At 48.8% G+C, this 22637-nt stretch overlaps 1 protein-coding gene across 2 annotated transcripts; it reads right to left on the minus strand.

The window, feature by feature from the left end:
* Positions 1–7780: 7780 nt before the first annotated feature.
* MCHR1 (melanin concentrating hormone receptor 1) lies at positions 7781–10549 on the minus strand. 2 transcript variants are annotated; one of them, XM_036252630.1, is made up of 2 exons: positions 10472–10549; positions 7781–8970 (listed from the first exon to the last, which is right to left on the minus strand). In XM_036252630.1, exon 2 carries the CDS (start codon positions 8924–8926, stop codon positions 8006–8008), a length of 921 nt encoding a protein of 306 aa, XP_036108523.1. In that variant the 5' UTR covers positions 8927–8970; positions 10472–10549; the 3' UTR covers positions 7781–8005. The 2 variants fall into 2 exon arrangements, with proteins under 2 accessions (XP_036108523.1, XP_036108522.1); XM_036252629.1 differs by having other exon boundaries at positions 10161–10543.
* Between the last annotated feature and the right edge of the window lie 12088 nt (positions 10550–22637).

A 22637-nucleotide genomic window follows, 5' to 3' on the forward strand; every position in this document is an offset into this window, starting at 1 on the left:
CTCCCTTCCTCTCTCTCTAAAATCAATAAAGAAAAAATATTAATAAAAAATAAATACCCGGCCGGTGTGGCTCAGTGGTTGAGCGTCGACCCATGCACCAAGAGGTCACCAGTTCGATTCCCAGTCAGGACACATGCCCAGGTTGTGGGCCCAATCCCCAGTGGGGGGCATGCAGGAGGCAGCCAATCGATGTTCTCTCTCATCGATGTTTCTGTCTCTCTCTCCCTCTCTTTTTCTTTCTCTAAAATCAATAAAGGAAAAAATTAAAAAAAACAAAACAAAAATAAATAAATAAACACCTTTTTTTTTAAATGACATTGTTTTAATGACCACCATAGTTCTCCTCCCTTTAGAGTCAAGCTTCCTTGAAAAGATGTTTCTCCTGCTTCAGAAACCGACAAGGTCAACCAACAACCTCTTTATTTTTTTATTATTATTTTTTAAATATTATTTATTGATTGATTTTAGAGGGAGAGGGAGAGAGAGAGAGAAACATTGATGAGAGAGAACATCGATTGGCTTCCTCTTGAGTGCCCCCAACTGGAGATCGGCCCCACAATCTGGGCATGTGCCCTGACCAGGAATCAAACTGGCGACCTCTTGGTGCATGGGTCAGTGCTCAACCACTGAGCCACACTGGTTGGTCCAACCTCTTTATTTCTAAATTCAAGGCACCCTATATTAGTTTCCTAGTGCTGCCATAACAAAGTACTACAGTCTTGGTAGCTTATAACAAAAAAACACTTAGGAGAAATCTATTCTCTCACAGTTCTTTTGGCCAGAAATCGGAAATCAAATTGTTGGGCAAGATCGGTTCCTTCTGGAGGCACCTAGGGAAAATCCATTCCATGCCTCTCTCCTAGCTTCTGGTGGCTCCGGCAATCCTCTGCATTCCTCGGCTCGTGGACGCACCCCTCCAGTCTCTGCCTTAGTTTCACATGGCCTGCCCTTTGTGTGTTTGTGTCTCAAATCTCCCTATCCTTTAATAAATACCCGAGAATACTAGTCCTGGGATTTAGAACCTAAATACCCGATGATCTCACCCTGTGATCCTTGACTTAATTACACCTACAAAGATCCAATTTCCAAACAAGGTCGTGTTCTCAGGTGTTGGGGGTTAAGACTCAGATGTACCTTTTTGGAGGACACTATTCAACTCATTATATACCCTTTCAGTCCTAAACTTGACCTATCTGCAGCATCTGATGCTCTTGTTCACTTTCTCTTAGAAAATATCTTTTCCGCCCTGGCCGGTTTGGCTCAGCGGTTAGAGCGTCGGCCTGCGGTCCGGAGAGACCCGGGTTCGGTTCCTGCTAAGGGCACGTACCTTGGTTGCAGTTTGTCCCCAGCCCTGGTTGGGTCGTGTGGGTGGCAACCACTCGATGTGTCGCTTTCACGTCGATGTTTCTCTCTCTCTCTCTCTCCCTCTCACTCTATCTGAACAAAATATTGAAAAATGTCCTCAGGTGAGGAAAAAAAAAGTAAAATATCTTTTCCATTGGCTTCCAGGATGTCAACCCTGCCTATCTGGCTGATCCTCTAGGAGTTCCCTTTTCTTCTGCCCAGCCCTGAACAGCTAAGGCCCCTAAGATTCTGTCCTGTCCTTAGCTGTCTTCTTTTCTTTATCTCCCTCAGGCAATTACATTCATTCCCATGGTCTTCAATAAAGACACAACGGAGACATCTGGGATGTAAAAAGCCACATTGTTGCGGATTTTAGGACTGGAATGGGTCTTTGACTTAACCTGAGAGCAACAGGAAAGGAATATTGTAGGGTCAGAAGAGAGGCCAAAGGAACACAATATTTTAAGAAGATGTCTCTAGTCTTGGTATTTGGAATGGACTGATTGGAGAAAGAGATTAGAAAACTGAGGACCCTTTGGGAAGTTACTGCTATAATTCAGGTATGTAACGAGGAGGACTTAGACGAGGATGCTACCAGGATAGAGCGGGGAGAAGAGAAGTAAAGTTTTACAGGGCAGCTATAATGTCAACAAAAGAGCGTCCAAACTTATAGAAAACTTTTATGAGTTAATTTGACCCAAAATTTTGAGGACCTGCCCAGAAGCAAGATCTCAATGGATTGAGAAAATGCTCCAGAGAATGGCGGTTTTGCAGCAAATATTTTTTATACATTAGAATCATAGGAGAATATGTAAGGAGAGTCCCATGAAATTCATTGGTGGTAGATTAAGGGGGCAGGAGAAAACAAAGTGGGGAAATCTCTAGGATTGGATAAAAAGCAAAATAGCCCTGGCCGGTTTGGCTCAGAGGTTAGAGCGTCAGCCTGCGGTCCAGAGAGACCGGGTTCAGTTCCCGCTAAGGGCACGTACCTCGGTTGCAGTTTGTCCCCAGCCCTGGTTGGTCGTGCGGGTGGCAGCCACTCGATGTGTCTCTTTCACGTCGATGTTTCTCTCTCTCTCCCTCCCACTCTATCTGAACAAAAAAATGGAAAAAATATGTCCTTGGGTGAGGATAAAAAAAAAAAAGCAAAGTAGACACATACTTCTTGTACATCCGTGGGTACAGGATAGTTAACATTTAACATTTACAGTACATGGAGGTGGTATGTGGGCAACAAGATAACAATGAGGAGTTTCGTGGGCTTGAGCTGTGGTGGTCTTGTGCTCTGGTGCCAGCAGTTGTGCCTTTGAAGGGTCTGGAAAAGAAAATGACTCTGATATTTCAAAGGGATGTTATCCTAGATGCATAAGAACAGTGGACAGGGCTCACTTAAGGTAAAGGTAGACCTTTGCTAAGGAGACTTTAGGCCTGGGACGTGACTACCCACCATGACCTGCCCAGTCAGGAATTTATGATCAGACTATCCTGTGTGGTTACTTTAGGTCACTGAGCTTGTTAGGACTGCCATGTGGCCCCCCGAACTTGTCAGATTTATTGCATAGTCCCTTTGCATTCACAGTAGTGCGCCACTCTATATGCTTCAATTCTCACAACAATCTGCAAGGAATACATTTTTACCTCCATTTTATAGCTTTTTAAAAAGCTCAGAGAGGTTAAGTAGTTTGCCCAAGGTCACACAGCAAGTTAGTGGCCATAATGGGGGTATAAACCCAGGTGACTCTGAGTCTAAAAATCAGATGGAAGTCATGAATCTGTGAAATAATTTAATATAAGCCTTGATAGGACTTTATAATGAAACATATAGGAGGTGAAAAAAAGAGCAAAGGACATAATGTGTTGGAGAAAACTGGAGAATTTGGAAGAGCGAATTGGTGTGGGTGGTAAGTGGTAAGAAAATAAAAATGTGGTTTTCATCATATTGAACCTGGGATGGTAAAATTATCATGTGGACAGATGGAAATACTGGACTGGGGGTCAGGAAGGGAGATAGGAATTTGAAGGGCGTCAGTAAAAAGAGGGAGTGGCCTACTGAACGGTCAAAGAGGTAGAGATGGCAGAAGGCTGTGAGGCTGATGTTTCGTGGGAGCAAATGCTTTATCTAAAAGGTGCTGCAGCATTTGAAGTTCTTGTCCCCGGTTTATTCAGAAAGGTTATTTATTTATTTATTTATTTTACCTGGCTTTGGGGGTGAGGCCCTTGCGCTCATGTCAGGTGATTGGCAACAGGGGAAGGTGCGCTGACCTGGGAGGGCCAAGCAATGGTATGGTGACAGGATAGGGTAGTTTGTGCTCAAAATTGTTGCCTGACAAGACAGAGCTTTGCCAAGTGTTGGTACTCGAGCTGGCATTTGGAATTTCAGCCTTTTTTTTTTTTTTTCCCTCTAGTGATATCCAGGAGAGACTGGGATGAACCAAACTCTCTTGTTTTTCCCTTTTGCAAAGAATTGGTGTGCCCTGGGCTGTCTTTACAACCCTGTAATTGCAACCAGATTTCTTTCTTGTTACACATTACAAAATGGAGCTCAGAAGAACCTGAGAACACAGTATGTGTCCGGCTGAGACATCCTCTTGGTTCACCCGTGTCGGGGTATCCATTAGCATTCCCTTAAACTACCTTCAAACACTGGGCTCCTGCACAGATCATTCCTCTGCCAGGAAGGCCCCTCCCTCTTTATCCTTCACAGCTTGATGAATGAAAGGTCACTTTAGCCAAGCTTTCTCTGACCTGCCGGGGCAGCTCCGTCCCTCTCCCATGGCACTCATCTCTCACACCTCTCCTTTGTAGAGTCCCAGTTGTGATTTCACATTCATTTCTGGAATTATCTGATCAATGTTTTACTCCCCCCTGGGGCTGGAAGCTCCAGGAAGGCAGGGACTCTGGCTCTTTCTGCTCTGACGATGGGCATTATGCCTGCGTACTTGGCCACAGCCATCTGGGGTCTGATATCTGACTCTGCCAGACACCTAGATTCCACATCTAGGGATTGCTCCATTGCCAGGGGTTCTTCCTCTGGCCCCTGGGGAGGAAGTTATAAACCCTTCAGACTTATTTGCAATATTTCATGTGCATGAGCAAATGTGCATTTGGGACGGGGGAGTGTCCAGAGTTTTCATCAGATTCGAGGTAAAAGATTCTTTCCTGTGCAAAATCCTTAACGGCAATCACCGGCTTCCTTGCTGCCCTCTAAATCTTCCTTGACCCTTCCTGCCTGCTCCTTTGCCATTCTGTTTTCCATGCCACTCTCATTACTGAAACCTTGCCTGGTGGTATATTATTACTTAATGCCACTAAATTGTACACTTGAAAATTGTTAAAATAGTAAATTTTATGTGATATATAATTTTTTATTGTGGTAAAATACACATAATATAAAATTTACCATCCAATTTTTTAAAATATGTTTTTAGTGTTCTGTTTTGTTTTTAAGAGAGAGAGGAAGGGAGAAAGAGATTGAAACATGGATCGGCTGCCTCCTGCACACCCTCTACTGGAGATCGAGCCCACAACCCAGGCATGTGCCCTGACCGAGAATCGAACTGAGACCTCTCAGTCTAGGGACAATGCTCAATCCACCGAGCCACAACGGCCGGGACATTCAATTTTTAAGTGTATAGTTCAGTTGTATGTATATTTACTACAATAAAAACAAATACAATTAAAACTGGTGATACAGGCCCTGGCAGGTTTGGCTCAGCTCTCAGAGCATCGGCCTGTGGACCAGAGACTCCTGGGTTCAGATCCCGCTAAGGGCATGTACCTCAGTTGCAGTTTGTCCCCAGCCCCGATTGGGGTCGTGTGGGTGGCAGCCAGTCAATGTGTCTCTCTCACATTGATGTTTCTCTCTCTCTCTCTTCCTCCCTCTCTCCCTCCTGCTCTGTCTGAAGATAAATGCAAAAATGTCCTCTGGTGAGGATAAAAACAAACAAACAAACAAACTGGTGATACAGAAATAAAACAAACCATATCATGGCTAGTCCCTTTACTTGGTGCTCTTGTCATTATTTCTCGAGTCTAGTGAATATCAGTGTGTACAAGGTTTTCCATGCATTCGTTTGTGAGGTCATACCCCTCAGCTGTGGAGTCCTTCTACCACAGGGGATTTTAGGGACATAATCCTCACAGTTGGAGAGGAAGCATTTTCTGGAAAACAGATGAGGGAGCCGTATATGAATACTCACTGGATTTGGGAGATGATTTGAGGAGGCCCCATGGGAAAGACAGTATTTGTCAGAGGAAGGAGGGAGAAAGAAGCAAGATCAGTTGCATGGTCTTCACCCCCTTGTAATCTCTCTGGCTGGATCTCCCCGTGGCCTGTGTGATTTCCCAAAGTTCCTGCTATCCAGAGCCCCAGGCTGAATGAGGAGGAAAGGAAAATTCCACTCATTCTTCAGACTGCCCACCAGCCTCACACCCAGTACTCCATTCCCACCAAGGATGTCAGAAAGATGGCACACCAACCCACCACCCACCCTCCCCTCCCTTCCACACACGCTTCTTATCCAGTGGCACCTCAAGAGTGTCCAGTTTACCACAGGATCAGGCTAGGGACAATGCCCTCCCCCCATTATAGTCTCCTTGCCCCTTTTCTCCCAGACTTCATCTCTCCCCTAATCCTCTCCCCTCGGTTCTGTTTGTATCATCACCCACTCACTATTCTGTGGCTGAACCCACTTTGCTACCATTTAAGGTTTCAATATGGGGTTGGGAGCTGCCAGAAGGGGCGTTGCCCTCCCTAGGAGTTACAGGGCCATCAGCAGAATGTCTGCCCACCTACGGTGCTATTGACTTGGTCACTTCCACTTCCTGGAAGAGGCCTCCTCACCCATTTCCTCTCCAGATTCCTGGGGGTAGAGGTTGGAGACAGACCCGGGGCAAGTCTTTCATAGGCGAACCTCCAGTGGATAGAAGGTGCCTCAAGGCTCCCTGAGGAATCTTTTTTCTTTTGTTGGATGTGCATCTAAAATATATTTGAAGTTTACCTCTGGCAGCTAGAGACCCCACCTTTAGCGAGTAGGGAAAAGGGACCATCAGCTTCTTTGCTCCCACAAGTTGGATGGAGTGGAAACCAAGCTGAGATATTCTACTGCTAATGATGATGATTAAAAGAGCTCCCGGGACCCAAAGAAGCTGCCCAAATGTTTGTAAAACAGGCTACCTGCCGCAACTCTGCCAACAAACAAAACTGGCAAGAAGAGTCCGTGCTGGTGCACCTGCTTTAAGGAGACATCCAGACAAGTTGGAGGTTCAGAGGCTCACAATTTCCTCCCTCTATCTCATCCACATCTGCTGAGAGGTTTGAGAAGGACTGTTGGCTCCCAGCTCTCCGAGAAGCAGCCGAGAAGCAGCAGCCTTGGCTGCCGCCCAGCGGCCCGTCTGTAATCTTCCTGCTCAACATGGCTCGCTCCAGCTCTTAGCAGCTGCTAGAAGGAGGCTCAGGCGGCCCTGAGAAGCCAGCCCTGTGACCGGTGATTCAGCGGGGAAGTGGTGGTGGGACGTGGGGCCTGAGGGGCCAGCACTGGTGACAACCTAGTGCTTTTGAGCAGGAGACAGGAAGCTGAGTTCTGAGAATAAGCCCAGCAGCAGAATTGCAATATGAATTCACAGTAATTCCATTTATGTCACTGAATCCTCCCTGTGGGTTTAGATAAGCAGATCCCCTGCTTTTTGCTTCCTACAATGTAGCCTGAACCAAGGTCTAGATTCCAAAGCCAAGTGATCTGTCTTTCCTTTGGTGGCACCCACCCCACCCCCAAGCAGTTATATAGGAGCATCCAGAGATGTGGGTGGAGATTATCCTTTATTCGTTTTTATTTTGAAGAGGAAGGACCACAACAAAAGATGGTGCCAACACACCAGGCATCAAAATGATCCCTGCACAAGCAGGACACTGATGGGTGCTCACCCTGGATCTGGCGATAGACAAATGTGCCCCACAATGACAATGTGCCCACAGCTGCAACAGCCCCCTTGTTCCTCCCTATTTTTGTTTTAATTTCAAGACACCCCTATCCCCACCTACCCCAGTTAGCCTTGTCATTCTCAGTTGGATCTCCTAGCAGATTGGGCTTTTAGTTCTGTGGGCTTAGAGCCTGTCATCCCCAAATAATAAACATGCATCCTCTAAAGACACAGGGAAATTGACACAGGATGCTGGAACATGGGAGAGATGGCATGCTTCATTTCTCATCGTCCTCCAGCTTGGGAGAAAAGCTGCCTACCATCCTACCAGTGAGAGATGGGAAGGGCGTGGGAGCCACACCCCCTTCCCCATCTCCCCAGGGCCTGTGCTGTGCCAGGGGCACGGCTCACACCCCGCCCTGCCTGATTTTAAACAAACCTGTTCTCTTGGGAAAAAAGATATTTGGGAGCTAGCCGAAACAGAGCTCAAATTTTCTTCTTGCTCAGTTTCTGTACAACCCAAAAGTTCCATCCCACTCTCGCAAGGGAATTTCTGATGCTTGAAGTCCCCAACCTGGCTTGGAGCCTTCCCAGCAATTTGTGGGCCCTGTGGAAGGTGTTTGGTGGCACTACCCATCCCCCCTGCCTTCTCCCAGACCAGTCTTGTGTTTTTATCAGCATCTCTCCCCGTGGTCTGCTGTGGCATTCTGACTTGGAAGTGCCCAGGGTGGCAGGGCAAGTGTCAGGTACCCTTGCTTTCTGTCCTTTCATCATTGCTGACGGCTCGAAGCTGCCCCTGGGCTGCAGGCTTCACCGACAGGACCAAGCGTTTGCGGAACGTCTCACAGAGCACGATGTACACAAAGGGGTTGAGGCAGCTATTGGCATAGCCCAAGCTGATGGCCGCATTGTACAGGTAGACAAAGGTGAGCGTTGGGCGGCTGATGGACAACTGGGTCAGCTGGAGCACGTAGTAGGGCGCCCAGCATACAAAGAAGACCAGGCAGATGGCAATGGCTGTGCGGGTCACCCTCTTTGTCCGCAGCCGGATGCTGCGTTGAGAGGCAGGAGCCACGGAGGAAGTCATGCGCTGCAGGATCCTCACATATGCAGCCGTGATGACCACAAAGGGCAAGGCAAAGGCCAGGAAAAACTGGTACAAGGTGAACCAGTAGAGGTCAGTGTCTGGGTTGGGCAGGCGGATGCCACAGCCCACTGTGCCCCCTGGGAAGGGGATGAGCCTGGCATAGAGCCACACAGGGGTTATGCTGATGAAGGAGAGGGCCCACAGGAGGCAAATCACCAGGGTGGCCACAGAAGGCTTCCGGAACTTGGTGGAGGAGATAGGGTGGACGGTGGCCAGGTAGCGGTCGATGGCCATGGCAGTCAGGATGTAGGTGCTGGTGAACTGGCTGTTGGCGTCCATGGCCGTGATGAGGGTGCACATGGTCTCTCCAAAGTGCCAGACGCCATTGCCCATGAGCTGGTGGATCATGAAGGGCATACCCAGGAGAAAGAGCAGGTCCACCACTGAGAGGTTGATGATGAAGATGTCCGGGACGTTGCTGCACCAGCGCAGCTTGGACTTCTTCACCACCGCGAAGATGACGGTGGAGTTCCCCACGATACCCAGGAGGCAGATGGTGCCAAACACCGAAGGCATGATGATGTTGATGTAGGAGACACCGCCTGTGCGAGGAGGCGACCCTGGGGACAGAAGGTGCAAGTGCCGATCACTAGACATGGATCCTGCTCTCTAAATGCTGACATCCTACTGGCGCGCTCAGCCTCCAGCGACATGCTTGCTTGCCCCTTCATCCTCCCTGTCACTCCAGCTCAGGGCCCACCGTTCATCTAGAGTTCTATCTTACCAGTCTCTCTCCCCACACTGTTGCTCCCCCATCCTGTCCCCTTGCCCTCCTCCACCAGTTTCATGGTCAATCCCACTAGATTCTAATACGCCACCTGTTAGTTGAAGGACCCAGTCCTTTGCCTCCTGCATTGTTTCAGAAGACACACAGTCAACAACCACAGCTGGCTGCACAGAATTATTCTGTGAGCCCCGGGCTTCACCAGGAACGCTCAGCAAAACGGTCAGAAGGACATGAAAGTGTGCATGTGTATGTGTGTGCGTGCGCATGTACTTTCTCTTTTCCTATTTGCAGCCCTGACCATTTCATTTTAGAAATCGCTGGTTGGAGCTGTGCACTGATTCTGGGGCATCTCTGTGGGTGACTGTCTTGTGAAGGCTTCTGCCCATCAGGCCCACAGCCTTCCCTTCCCCTGGGACCTAATCAGGGATTTCCTTGGCCCCTATATTCTGAGCCTGAGCTTCCTGGGGAAGCAGAAACTGAAACGGTGTGTTGCAGACCAACTGCCTGAGAATTTTCTTCACACAAACCTTTCCTTTTTCCTTCCTTCCCTTTCTCCCTCAAAGCTAGAATTCCAAAGCATCTCAGTTCTGGAAATGTCAGGCTGCTTCATTCACCAGTAAAGTTAATCCCTGTGAGTTACCCCTTCCCACACCCTTTCCCAGGGGGCAGTCAAGATGGTTCAGACCCCATTACTCTAGTTGGAGTAAAAAGCCAAGGGGATTGGTGAATGAGGGAGCCTCCAGCTGCCTCCCCACATACTATCCTCCAGCTTCTCTTGCTAGCTTTTCCAGCCTGGAATTTTTCCTGCAAAGCATATTTGGAACTCGCTGCTGGCCACCAGCCCCTGCCAGCCCCTTCTGCCTGCCCCGCCCCTTCTCCCCTTGCCCTCCGAGCAAGGCAGACTGCGGATCTTGTAATAAAGAACTGTAATAAAGTTTCCCAAGCAGTTTGGCTCAGAGGTGAAACCTTCCCCTTCCCCACCCCCAGCGCTGAGGAGGGAGGCTCCACTCTGACACTACTCACCGGCCGAGGTGAGGTTATCCGGGCTATCCGAGGTGTTGCTGGCATTGGGGCCAGTGGTCAGCAGCAAGGCTTCCAGGTCCATCCTGCCAGAGCCTGTCGCCTGCTGGCCCGCCCGCCCACGCAGGCTGCGGCAGCCTCCTGCGCCCGCGCGCCCTGTCCTGGAGCGCGACCCTGCAGTCCCGAAAGGGGTCTGCCTGGGCAGCTGGCAGCCTCTGCTGCCTCCAAGCCCGATGCGCTTCCCACTCCCTCCTTCCTGGTTCCCACTGACATCACCTAGACACATTAACATTCGGAAGCAGATGAACATTAACCTCTTCAGTCCCGCACTGCAGCTCCCACTTCTGCCTGCCTGCGGAGCCAGGGGCCCTGGGGAAGCCTGGAGGGACCGGCTTCCCACTGGCTTTGGGCTGTGCCTCCTGTGCTCACCCGGGGTGCTGCCTGCTTCATGTGAGGCTACCTCCCACCAGAGGAAAGACAGAGCCTGGACTGTCCCCTAACCCCAGGCCGGGGTGTCTGGGCCACCTGGAGGGGACAGTATGACTGTTCACAGAGCTAGGGAATGGAAGGCTTGGACCACAGCATGCCTGCCCCGCAGGTCACCCTCAGCCCCTTCCTAGAACCCCATGGATTCTAACCATCTTGCTGGTGAGACTGCCGGTGTCCTTCCGAAGAAGCCGAGGAGTTGTTGGGTGCTGAGCCTTTGACGGACACTCAGAGGTGACAGTACACTCTATGCTGGTGATGGCCAGAGTCTCAGTGCCTGGAAGGGGATAAACTCCCATCTGCATGGGATCAGCATGGACTAGACTCACAGAGGTTTTCTTCTCCTAAATGCTTTGGGTCTCTGAGATTTTTACCCAGGATTCCTTGAGACAGTTTTTTTTACAATATTTTTATTGGTTTTTGTTTGTTTGTTTGTTTGTTTGTTTGTTTGTTTGTTTTTAAGGAGAGAGAGAGAAACATCAATGTGAAACATCCCCCTACCAGGGATTGCCGCAACCCATGCATGTGCCCTGGCTGGGAATCAAACCAGCAACCTTTTGATGCATGGAACAACACCCAACCAACTGAGCAACACTGGCCAGGGCCTTTGAGACAAATTTCAGGGCATTGACCCCCAAGGAGACCGTCAACCAGGAGCAGCCTTAGAGGGCAAAGCATGGGATGAATTCTCTGCAGACTCGTCCTGTGGCTGGCCTTCGGGGCCCCTCATAGCCGAGAGCTGCCACCACGCTCACTGCCAGACTCAGGAGCTGAGGGTTCAAAGTAACCATAGTCTGATCCATACACATTTCTTCAGTCTTATTTAATTGCTTCATCCAACAAATATTTATTGAGCACTTACTACTTGCCAAGCACTGTTCTAGGTTCTGTAATAAAAACAATAAAGTCCCATAGTCCCTGACCTTATGGAAATTACATTCAAATTGGGGAAGAGACAGAAAATATGCCAAAAAATGAAAAAGACAAGTTATGATATTAGTGTTCAGTGCTATGAAAACAGGGTGAGGGGCCCAGGGAACAGCAGGGAAGTGGAGGCCTCTCTGAGAAGTGTTTGAGAAGAATCCTGAAGGAAGTGAAGAGCGTGTTTGGAAATATCTGGGAGTAGGAAGAACATTCTAGGCAGTTGGAATAGCCACTGCAAAGGCCCTGAGGCAGGAGTGTGCTGGGTGTCTATGAAGATCAATCAGTGTGACCAGAGGAGAGCAAAGGAAAGATTAGCAGAACATATCAGAGAGGAAATAGTGGGAAGAGTGGGTTCTGTCAGGCCTTGTCAGCCATTGTAAGGACTTTGGCTTTTCCTTTAGGGGAAATGAGAGTCACTGGAGGGTTTTCAGCTGAGGAGGGATATGATCACACATGTTTTAAAAAGGTCAGTCTGGCCCTGGCCAGTTTGGCTCAGCGGTTAGAGTGTTGACCCGCGAACCAAAGAGTTGAGGGTTCAATTCTGGTCAAGGTCAGGTACCTCGGTTGCGGTTTGGGCCCCAGCCCTGGTCAGGGTCATGCAGGAGGCGGACAGTTGACGTGTTTCTCTCACATCAATGTTTCTCAATCTCTCTCTCTCCCTCTCACTGTATCTGAAATTAAATAGAAAAATATCCTCTGGTGAGGATTTTTAAAAATCAGTCTGCTTCTGAGTAGCAAGGGAAATAAATTGAAAACGTATTTTAACTTGGGTTTCCTTGAAAGCAGAGACTGAGATAAGGACATATGTCCCCATGGCTTTTCTGAGAGATGACCCAAAGAGTAGGCACGAAGGATTGAGGACACTGAGACAGGAAAGAAGAAAAAATCAACATTAGGGTGCATTATCAGTGTTGCTGCTGTGGGCATCAGGAGCTCAGGTTTACCAGGGTCCTTGAACAATACACAGGCCGTTCCCCAGAACCACCCACCTGAAGGATAGGAGGCAGGAATGTTTCCCCAGTTGCCTCTAACCCCACTGGTTAAAGGTTGCCCCTGGGGTGTTAACTCTGCACATCTGGGTGCCTGGGTAGAGCAGGCTCCAATCGCATCGAGATTCAATGGGACTGAAAGTAGAGAGACTTGCAGCTCACACTTGAGGCATGAGGCTGTCAGCACAGGTGAATTTAGTGCTGGAGTCAAGAGGGCCCAGCAGCACTGAAGTCCAGGGCAGGAAGCAAATGGACATAAGGTGCACACTTGAGGGAAAACACTACTGGTGCAAAATCAGCTGAGCTCACCCACAACTGCCTGCTGCAGCTGGAGCTGAAGTCAGAGATGGCCGAGAGACACGTGACATGGGCTACCAGAAACATCCGATATAGAAGACTATTACAATAATCGAATAGACAGATGATGGTATCTTTGGTCAGGAAGGTGGAGGTGGGGAGAGATGGTGAGTTTCTACACGTTGTGTAGCGCCCAGAGGATTTGCTGAAGAATTGGATGAGAAATGTACGAGAGAAAGAGGCATCAAGAACGACTCCCAGGGATTTCCGGTCAAGATGGTGGGTAGGTAGACACGGTACTGCCTCCTCCCACAACCACATCACAGTTACCACTAGCCCTGGCCGGTTTGGCTCAGCGGTTAGAGCATCGGCCTGCGATCCAGAGAGGCCCGGGTTCGGTTCCCACTAAGGGCACGTGCCTCGGTTGCAGTTTGTCCCCAGCCCTGGTTGGTCGGTCGGGTGGCAGCCAGTCGATGTGTCCCTTTCACGTGGATGTTTCTCTCTCTCTCTTCCTCCTGCTCTATCTGAACGAAAAAAGAAAAAATGTCCTCAGGTGAGGATAGAAAAAAAAAGATAACTAAACTACAGAACAACCATCATTCAAAACCGCCTGAAGGACTTCCGGTCAAGATGGCGGGTAGGTAAACGCGGTATCGCGTCCTCCCACAACCACATCAAAGGTACAACTAAACTACAGAACAACCATCATTCAAAACCGCCTGAAATCAAGCTGAATGGAAGTCGTACAACTACGGAATTAAAAAAAAAAAAGCAGCTACATCCAGACTGGTAGGACGGGCGGCGCGGTGGCGCTAGGGGTGGCGGCGGCGCGCTGCGGCGAGACGGGCTGGTCCCACACCCAAGCGTGGTGGATAAAAATCAGGAGGCTCCCGTGGCTGGGAAGGTCCTTCCTGAGGACTGAGGGGTCCCCGTCCCACACCAGGTGCCCTCTCAGGGTTCCAGTGCCAGGAAGAGAATCCCCATCACTTCTGGCTGGAAAAACCAGCAGGAACTGAGGCTCAGGGAGGCTGAAGCGGCTGGAGCCCCAGGCAGCTCCCTAAAGGGCCCGCGCATGGACTTATCGGACTCACTCCCTCTAAGCTTGGAGGGGAGGCAGCTCGAGGGGCACCAGAGACATACAGGGAAGAACTGAGCTGTTTGGCACTGGAGCGAGGGCTGGAGAGGGGGCTTCCTTGGGGACAAACGTGCTGTAAGAGGCCTTTGTTCCTTTGGTGAGCCCTTCCTGGGGGCAGCAGACAGAAGCCATATCTGGGACTCCAGCAACCTGGCTCACACTGGTAGTCCCGCCCTGGTGACTCCCTGAGGCCCCGCCCCACCCCACACAACTTTCAAGCCCACCCAAGCAGTTGCCACTTGCTTAACCATAGGATTGGCCGGTCTTGGATTCTGCTTCAGGTTTTTCCTAAATTCTTTCAAACGAGCAGCACCGGGTCTCAGCGAGCCCCATACCTCTCATTAAGTAATACACTGAAACAAACACAGGGAGGCAGCCAAAATGAGGATACAAAGAAACAGGTCCTAAATGAAAGAGCAGAACAAAACCCCAATAAAAGAACTAAGCGAAAGGGAGATAAGCAACCTAACAGATACTGAGTTCAAAATACTGCTCATAAGGATGCTCAATGAACTTAGTGAGAACCTCAGTGAACTTAGGGCCTCAAGAGCATAAAAAAGGACCAGTTAGAAATCATGGATACACAGTTAGAATTAAAGGAGGCATTAACTGAAATAAAGAATAATTTACACAGCTTCAATAATAGAGTATGTAAATCCAAGGAGCAAACCATCGATTTGGAATATAAGGAAGCAAAAAATCCCCAATCAGAACAGCAAAAAGAAAAAATAATCCAAAAAAATGAGGATAGTGTAAGGAGCCTCTGGGACAACTTCAAGCGTGCCAACATTCGCATCTTGGGGGTGCTAGAAGGAGAAGAGAGAGAACAAGAAATCGAAAACCTGTTTGAAACAATAATGGCAGAAAACTTTCCTAACTTGGTGAAGGAAACAGACATACAGGCCCAGGAAGCACGGAGAGTCCCAAACAAGATGAACCCCAAGAGGCACACACCAATACACATCATCATCAAAATGCAAAAGGTTCAAGACAAAGAGAGAATCTTAAAAGCAGCAAGAGAAAGGCAGCTAGTTACCTACAAGGGAGTACCCATTAGGCTGTCAGCTGATTTCTCAAAGAAACTTTGCAGGCCAGAAGGGAGTGGCAAGAAATATTCAGAGTGATGAAAAGCAAGAACCTACAACCAAAATTACTCTATCCTGCAAAGCTGTCATTTAGAATTGATGGCCATATAAAGAGTTTCCCAGACAATAAAAAGTTAAAGGAGTTCATCACCACCAAACCGTTATTATATGAAATGATGAAGGGTCTTTTTGAAGAAAAAGATAAAATGTATGAACAAACAAATGGCAATGAATACATATCTATCAACAATGGAATCTACAAACAAAATGAACAGGTAGAACAGAAACATTCTCATAGATACAGAGAACATTTTGTTGGTTGCCAGTTGGGAAGGGGGTTGGGGGAATGGGTGAAAAAGGTGAAGGGATTAAGAAGCACAAATTCATTGCTAGACTGACAAACCTCAAAGGGAAAGGGGTTGGGGGAGTGGGAAGAAATAAACCAAAGAACTTATATGCATAACCAATGGACATAGACAATAGGTGTGGGAAAAGGTGGGAGGGGGGCGGGAGTGGGGAGGAGGGGGTCAATGGGGGGAAAATGTGGAACATCTGTAATACATTTTACATCGAAAAATAAAGATTTGAGAAAAAAAAAAACCGCCTGAAATCGAGCTGAATGGAAGTCCTACAACTACGGAATTAAAGCAGCAGCCGCATGGAGACTGGTGGGAGGGCGGAGGGGACGGGCTGGTCCCACACCCACGTGTGGCGGATAAAGATCAGGAGGCTACCTTGGCTGGGAAGGTCCTCCCTGAAGACTGAGGGGTCCCCGTCCCAAACCAGGCACCCAGCTCAGAGTTCCAGTGCCAGGAAGAGAAGTCCCCATAACTTCTATAAAACCAGTGGGAACTGAGGCTCAGGGAGGCTGTGGCTGAGGGAGCCCCAGGCAGCTCCTCTTAAAGGGCCCGTGCACAGACTTACTCGGACTCGCTCCCTCTGAGCTCCAGCATCAGGGAGGCAGCTTGAAAGGGACCAGAGACATACGAGGAAGACCTGAGTTGTTTGACTTTGGGGCAAGGGCTGGAGAGGCAGCTTTCTCCTGGACAGATGTGCTGGCAGAGGCCATTGTTCCTATGGTGAGCCCTTCCACCCAACTTTCAGGCCCACCCAAGCTGTTCCCAGTGGCTTTACCACAGGATTGGCCTGTCTTGGCTCCTGTTTCAGATTTTCCTAGATGCTCTCAAAAAAGCAGCATCTGGCCTCTTTTTTTTTATCCTCACCACGGACATTTTTCCATTTTTTTTTCAGATAGAGTGGGAGGGAGAGAGAGAGAGAGAAACATCGATGTGAAAGGGACACATCGAGTGGCTGCCTCCCGCACGACCCAACCAGGGCCGGGGACAAACTGCAACCAAGATACGTTCCCTTAGCGAGAACCGAACCTGGGTCTCTCGGACCAAAGGCCGACCCTCTAACTGCTGAGCCAAACTGGCCAGGGCTAAAGATAAGTTTTTTTTTAAAAATGGAATGACTCTCAGGTTTTGGGCCCAAGCAATGGGAAGAATGGAGTTGTTATTTAATGAGATAGGGAAGTCTGTGGGAAAAGAAGACTTGGCCCTGGCCAATTTGGCTTAGCAGTTAGAGCATCGGTCCTTAGACCAGAGGGTTATGGGTTCAATTTCTGGTCCAGGGCACGTACCTGGGTTGCAGGTTCAATCCCCCTCCCTGGTCAGGGTCATGTGGGAGGCAACCAATCAATGTGTCTCCTCACTTCTGTTTCTCTCTCTACCTCCCTCCCTTCCACTCTCTCTAAAAAAATCAATGAAAAAATATCTTTGAGTAAGGATTAATTAAAAAACAAAAAGATTTAGAGGAGAAATTAAGAGTTCTGTTTTGGCCCTGGCCGATTTGGCTCAGCAGTTGGAGCGTCAGCCTGCGGACCAGAGAGTCCCGGGTTTGGTTTCTGCTAGGGGCACGTACCAAAAAAAAAAAAAAAAAGAGTTCTGTTTTGGATACATGACATTTGAGATGCCTATTAACATCTGAGTGGAAATGGTGGGTAGCAGTTGGATATGAGTCAGAAGTTCAAGGTAGAGGTCATGCCTGGAGACGTCAAGTTAAACTGATGACACTGTCATGAGCTCACCTAGGGACTGAGGGTGAACAGAGAAGAGCTGTGAGGACTTAAATCAGGGCATTCCTGAATTTACAGGCTGGGAAAAATGAACCTTATGGACTAGTGTTTCCTCCTCTTCCGCCTGCCATAGTCTTCTCATGTTCATCCATCCACCCACCCACCCACCCACCCATCCATCCATCCAACAAGTCATTCTTGAGCACCTGCTATGTAGATACAGTGAAGAAAACAAGTACTGAGAATCAAGGAGCTTACACTACAGTGTGGAGTGATAGATAATAACAAGCGAGTTAGTAAGTAAAGAAGATGTCCTGTCCAAGGTTTAGATCAGGACAAGTCCAGGCAACTTTTTTTTTTTTTATCCTCACCCGAGGACATTTTTCCATTTTTTTGTTCAGATAGAGTGGGAGGGAGAGAGAGGAAGAGAGAGAGAGAGAGAAAGAAACATCGACGTGAAAGGGACACATCAAGTGGCTGTCACCCGCTCGACCAACCAGGGCCGAGGACAAACTGCAACCGAGGTACGTGCCCTTAGCGGGAACCGAACCAGGGTCTCTCTGGACCGCAGGCTGACTCTCTAACCGCTGAGCCAAACCGGCCAGGGCAAGTCCAGGTAACTTAATCACTGAAGGGATTTAGGTAATGACGAAAGCAGGCTCTGGAATTATGCCCACCCCTGCCTCCCCCGCTGTCATTTGCACTCTGTCTGATTGGAGGAATTTAAACCATGACAGAGCAACATGGGAAGGGTAGGTTTCAGCTTTCTGGCTTTTGCATGCTAGGTGGGGGGTGCAAGGGGTGAATATTGAGCCAGTCAATCCACAATGGCAGCTGCACAGGCTGGTTACTCCTTGTGGTAGGTGTCACCAAGGGAATGAATAAGTGGATGGGAGTGACTGGGGTCCTGTAGTGACTGAGGTCCTTTAGAGAGGAGAATGAATGATGTCCTCTTTGAGGACACCTTCAGGTGGAATCCTGAGCACCCATTTCACTACAAATGATAAATGTAAACCAATCACAGCAATCTTATTTCCCTTGCTGGTGACTGTTTCAGGGATGAGCATGCCTACTGGATGCTCACATACCCTTCAAATCCTGTTGTTCACACCTAGTTTATATTCCATTAACGCTGCAATGACCCACTCTACATGGTCCCCAACCAAGTTCAGGTACAGGTAGAGATTCAGGTATGAGCTGACAGTGCTGTGTCGTGGGTCTGCATCATGTGCCTCTGTCCTGATCCTCTCTGTTGCTGTCACAACTTAGAATGTGGGAACCCATGGAATGTTCATGTATGAGCAACCCAGTAGTGCAGGAGAGTTAACATTCCTTAGGGTGAACCTTTGACAAATGAGGGGTGAAGAAACAGGATATATGGTCCTGAGACACTTGTTTTTAATTAAAAACAACAACAACTGGTTTTAGAAAGAGGAAGGGAGGGAGAAAGAGAGAAACATCAATGTGAGAGAGAAACATTGATCGGTTGCCTCCCTGACCGAGAATCAAACTACCACCTTTTGCTATGTGGGATGATGCTCTGACCAACTGAGCCACCTAGCCAGGACCTGAGACACTTCTCCTGTGACTTCTCAGTAGTACTATGGGAGAGAGTGACTAGTCACCTGCACTGGTGGCCAACTCAAAATCCATACATGGTGCTCCTGGCTGCTCTGCTTTGCTCCTTTATCCTCACTTGTGATTCCTAGAATTGTACATCCCAGTAAAACAGTCAAATGTAGCTTTGTCTCTTGCTCTGTTTCATGGGCACCCAAGGCTAGGGCAGCATGTGATCTATTCCTCACAATGACTGTAAAGGGGAGTATTGTTGAGGTGGGAGGCATTCGGCAAAATCTTCTTTGTTCTTGCAAAGAGGACACAGAAAGAGCTGGTCTCCTTTGCCTCCTCTGAACTTGGTTGTGCCTGGACTTGATGATGTGATGCCTGGGATACTTGCAGCCATTTCTAATACTTGCAGTAAGTGAAAATAGCCTCACTGATTGGATCAATCGGGTGTCAGGAGAACAGAGAACACACTCGAATGAGGAACTGGAGGCCTGTTTAATGAAGGGCCTATTTACCAAGGTTGAAACATTGTTAAGGGAAATGAGAAGGATGGTGCAGCTGTGCCCTGGGGTGGCAACTCTTCAGCCTGAGGGCCAAGAAGAAGGAAGCTGACTCAGGAGCTGTGGCCTTGGATGAAGCACACTGCCTGCCAACCAACTGGTAGCAGTCTGGTAGGGAGGGAGCCAAAGGAAGAGATAAGCTGACCTCACTCTTGTCCTGCCTTCTGGTCTCTGCGTGTTGATCCTTAAGGGTCAGCCTCCAGGGGCCCAGAGCAGGGTAGATAAAGGTGGAAAGTGAAGTTTGAAGGTGCAAACAGAAAATTGGCCCACTGACCTGGGGAAGGCATTCAAGCTGAGACAAGGTATTTAACATACTTCATTTTGTTATTAATCCTTGAAACAACTAGGTATTTAAAGGAGCCTCCTTTCATAGGTTGGGTTTTCTGGGAGCAGACGTTGGAACGGAGAGAGGTGTGTAAAATGTTTATTGTGGGGTGAGCTCTGGGAAAGAAGGAAGGGACATGCATCGGGAGGGAGCCCACAGACTGTGATGCAGGCCTGACAAGGGCTCTACAGCCTTCTGGGAAGTTCTGGGCACAGCAGTGCCATGTTGGGTGGAAATGGCAAGTCCCTGTCTGCCTGCCCAGTTGGTGGCCAGGAGCCACTCAGAGAGTGAGTCCAGCTGCAAAGCTGAGGCTGACCCTGAAGGCACCAGGCACTGTCAGCTGAACCGCAGCTGGGCAGCAAGGCCTTTCTTTTTTTTTAATTTTCACCCTAGAATATTTTTTCATTTTATCTTCAGGTAGAATGGGGGGGGGGGGAGAGAGACATTGACTGCTTGCCTACCGAACAACCCCACCAGGGTCAGGGACGAACCGCAATCGAGGCAGGTGCCCTTGACTGGAATCGAACCCATGACTCTTTGGTCTGCGGACCGACGCTCTAACCACGGAGCAAAACCGGCCAGGGCCAGCGAGTCCTTTCTTGAAGAGGAATCAGTGGTGCATCACATCGGCTGCAGCGTTGTTCCTGCCACTGAGTGGAGGCACCAGGCCAGCATCTCATGGGTCACTCTCTTAATCTACACTGAGGACTCGTGACACAGCTCAGAGGTTTGGGTGAATGTGCAGAGACTATGGAACAAGCTGTTCCTGGCTTTGCAAAGAGACGTTTGGGGAACCAGCATGCAGCATCCTCCCCTGGCCGATGTCCCCAGCTTTGATTTTCCTCATTCTCCTTCTATTGGGCAGGTGTAAGCAAGATAGTGCAGGCTGCTCCTCCAGGCCACAGCCAGGTGTTGGGATTCAGAGCTTTACAGTCAATATCACCAGACTGTCCAGACAAGGCCATGCTGCCCACAAACTCCTCCTGAGATCAGAACCTTTGACCTGCTCTCCTCCAAGCCATCTGGCTCTTGCCCTACTGCTCAGCCCTGCCCAGCAGAGTCACGAGGAAGACCAAGCCTATATACAGCAATAAACCCTTTTTCCTCCCAGCCATGTGCTGCCCCCTCTCCTCCCCACCCCCTACCCAGGCCTCCCAAGGGTTTGGTGTAGCTCCCTGACTACCCAGCGCTGATATCCACCTGTCCCGTACTTTTCAGGGCTTGGCTGCCGTCTCCATGTTTTAAAGGCTCACTGGGGGTCACTGCCTCAGATTCCCATTTGTTCCCCTCGACTCCTGCCTTGCCTCTTCCACTACACCCTCCACCAAACAGCAGGAATCTTCTTAAGACAAATCTCATCACCCTACTTCACTGTTGAAAACACTTTAATGACTCCCAATTGCTTTCAAAATAAAATTAATCCCTTAACAGAATCTATTGGACATGACATTTTTCTGGTTACCCAGAAGGTGACCACCCCCACACCCTCCAGAAAACCAAGGCCTTGAGAGAGGCCAAAATTATTTGGGAGGGGAAGTACCGGGGCCTCTAAACAGCCCCAGGTGGGAGCTGCTGGTGGCACAAGCATGAGCTGAAGAGGGTTTCCTGTGCTCAGTGGGGGATGTGCAGACCTTGGGGCTGTAGAAAGCAAAGCAGCACTGAACTTCCAGAGGAAAGTGAACATTGCTATTATAATGGGCAGGGCCAGTGGAGTTACCAGGATGTCAAACCTGAAGAGACTGATGTGGCTAATTGATCATGGAATCTCTAAAACCAAAATATATGAGCCGCCCACCCACCAAGTTTCTATTTGATTTGTGTATCTGGAAAAAAACTTCAGGTCTCGCCCGCTGGTGTGGCTCAGTGGATTGAGCGTTGCCCCATGGACTGAGAGGCCCTGGTTCAATTCCTGGTCAGCGCACATGCCTGGGTTGCAGGCTTGATCCCCAGGAGTCTAATCAATGTTTCTCTCTCACATTGATGTTTCTCTCTCTCCCTTCTTCTTCTCTCTAAAAAGTCAGTGAAGCCCTGGCCAGTTTTGCTCAGCGGTTAGAGCATTGGCCTGCAGACCAGAGAAGCCCGGGTTCAGTTCCTGCTAAGGGCACATACCTCAGTTGCAGTTTGACCCCGGCCCCAGTTGGGGTCATGTGGGTGGCAACCACTCGATGTGTCTCTCTCACATCAATGTTTCTCTTTCTCTCTTCCTTCCTTTCTCCCTCCCCCTCTATCTGAAGATAAATACAAAAATGTCCTTGGGTGAAGATAAAAAAATAAATAAATAAAATAAACAAAATAAAAAGTAAATGAAAACATATTTAAAAAAAACAAACAAACAACAACTTCGGGCCTGGGAAGCAGAGGTCTGACTTTAGCCACAATAATTGACAGCACAGTCCCTGCACTGATCACAAGCCTGAGTCAGTCACTGATTCGGACCCTGGAAAGAAGTGGAAGCTAAGTGGATACTCCCAAGAGAAGATGCAGTAACATGATAAGTATGTGCAGTCATGCCTTAGTATCTGCAGGGGATTGGTTCCAGGGTGCCCGCAGACAGCATAACTTACAGATGCTCAAGTCCCTTGTATGAAATGACATAGAACAAGGCATACAGTCAGCCCTCTGCACCTGTGGATTCGCAAGCATGGATTGAAAATAGTTCTTTATCTGCGGTTGGTTGAATCTACTGAAGCGAACTCTGGGCATATGGAGGGAAGACTGTAGGTTTATTGAAAAATATATGAGTATAAATGGAACCACGCAGCTCATACCTGTGTTGTTCAAGGGTCAACTGTACTGTGAATCTGCTTCCGGCCTTCCCCAGAGGGACCTGAGGCCATCACCAGGGTAACCACGAAAGATGAAAGGATTACTACTCAGATCTTGGTGATCACTGGGCAATGGCTCTGGCTAATATTAATTCCTGAGGACCCAGCACTCCAATGGGCTCTGCTGGTCAGAGTGGGAGTTCCGGCGGGTCAAGTAATAAATAGAGTTTGACAAGAATGACTTCACAGTGGGCCCTGTGGATCTTCAGAC

The sequence above is a fragment of the Molossus molossus genome, unplaced genomic scaffold, assembly GCF_014108415.1.
Source record: "Molossus molossus isolate mMolMol1 unplaced genomic scaffold, mMolMol1.p scaffold_m16_p_10, whole genome shotgun sequence".
NCBI lineage: Eukaryota > Metazoa > Chordata > Mammalia > Chiroptera > Molossidae > Molossus > Molossus molossus.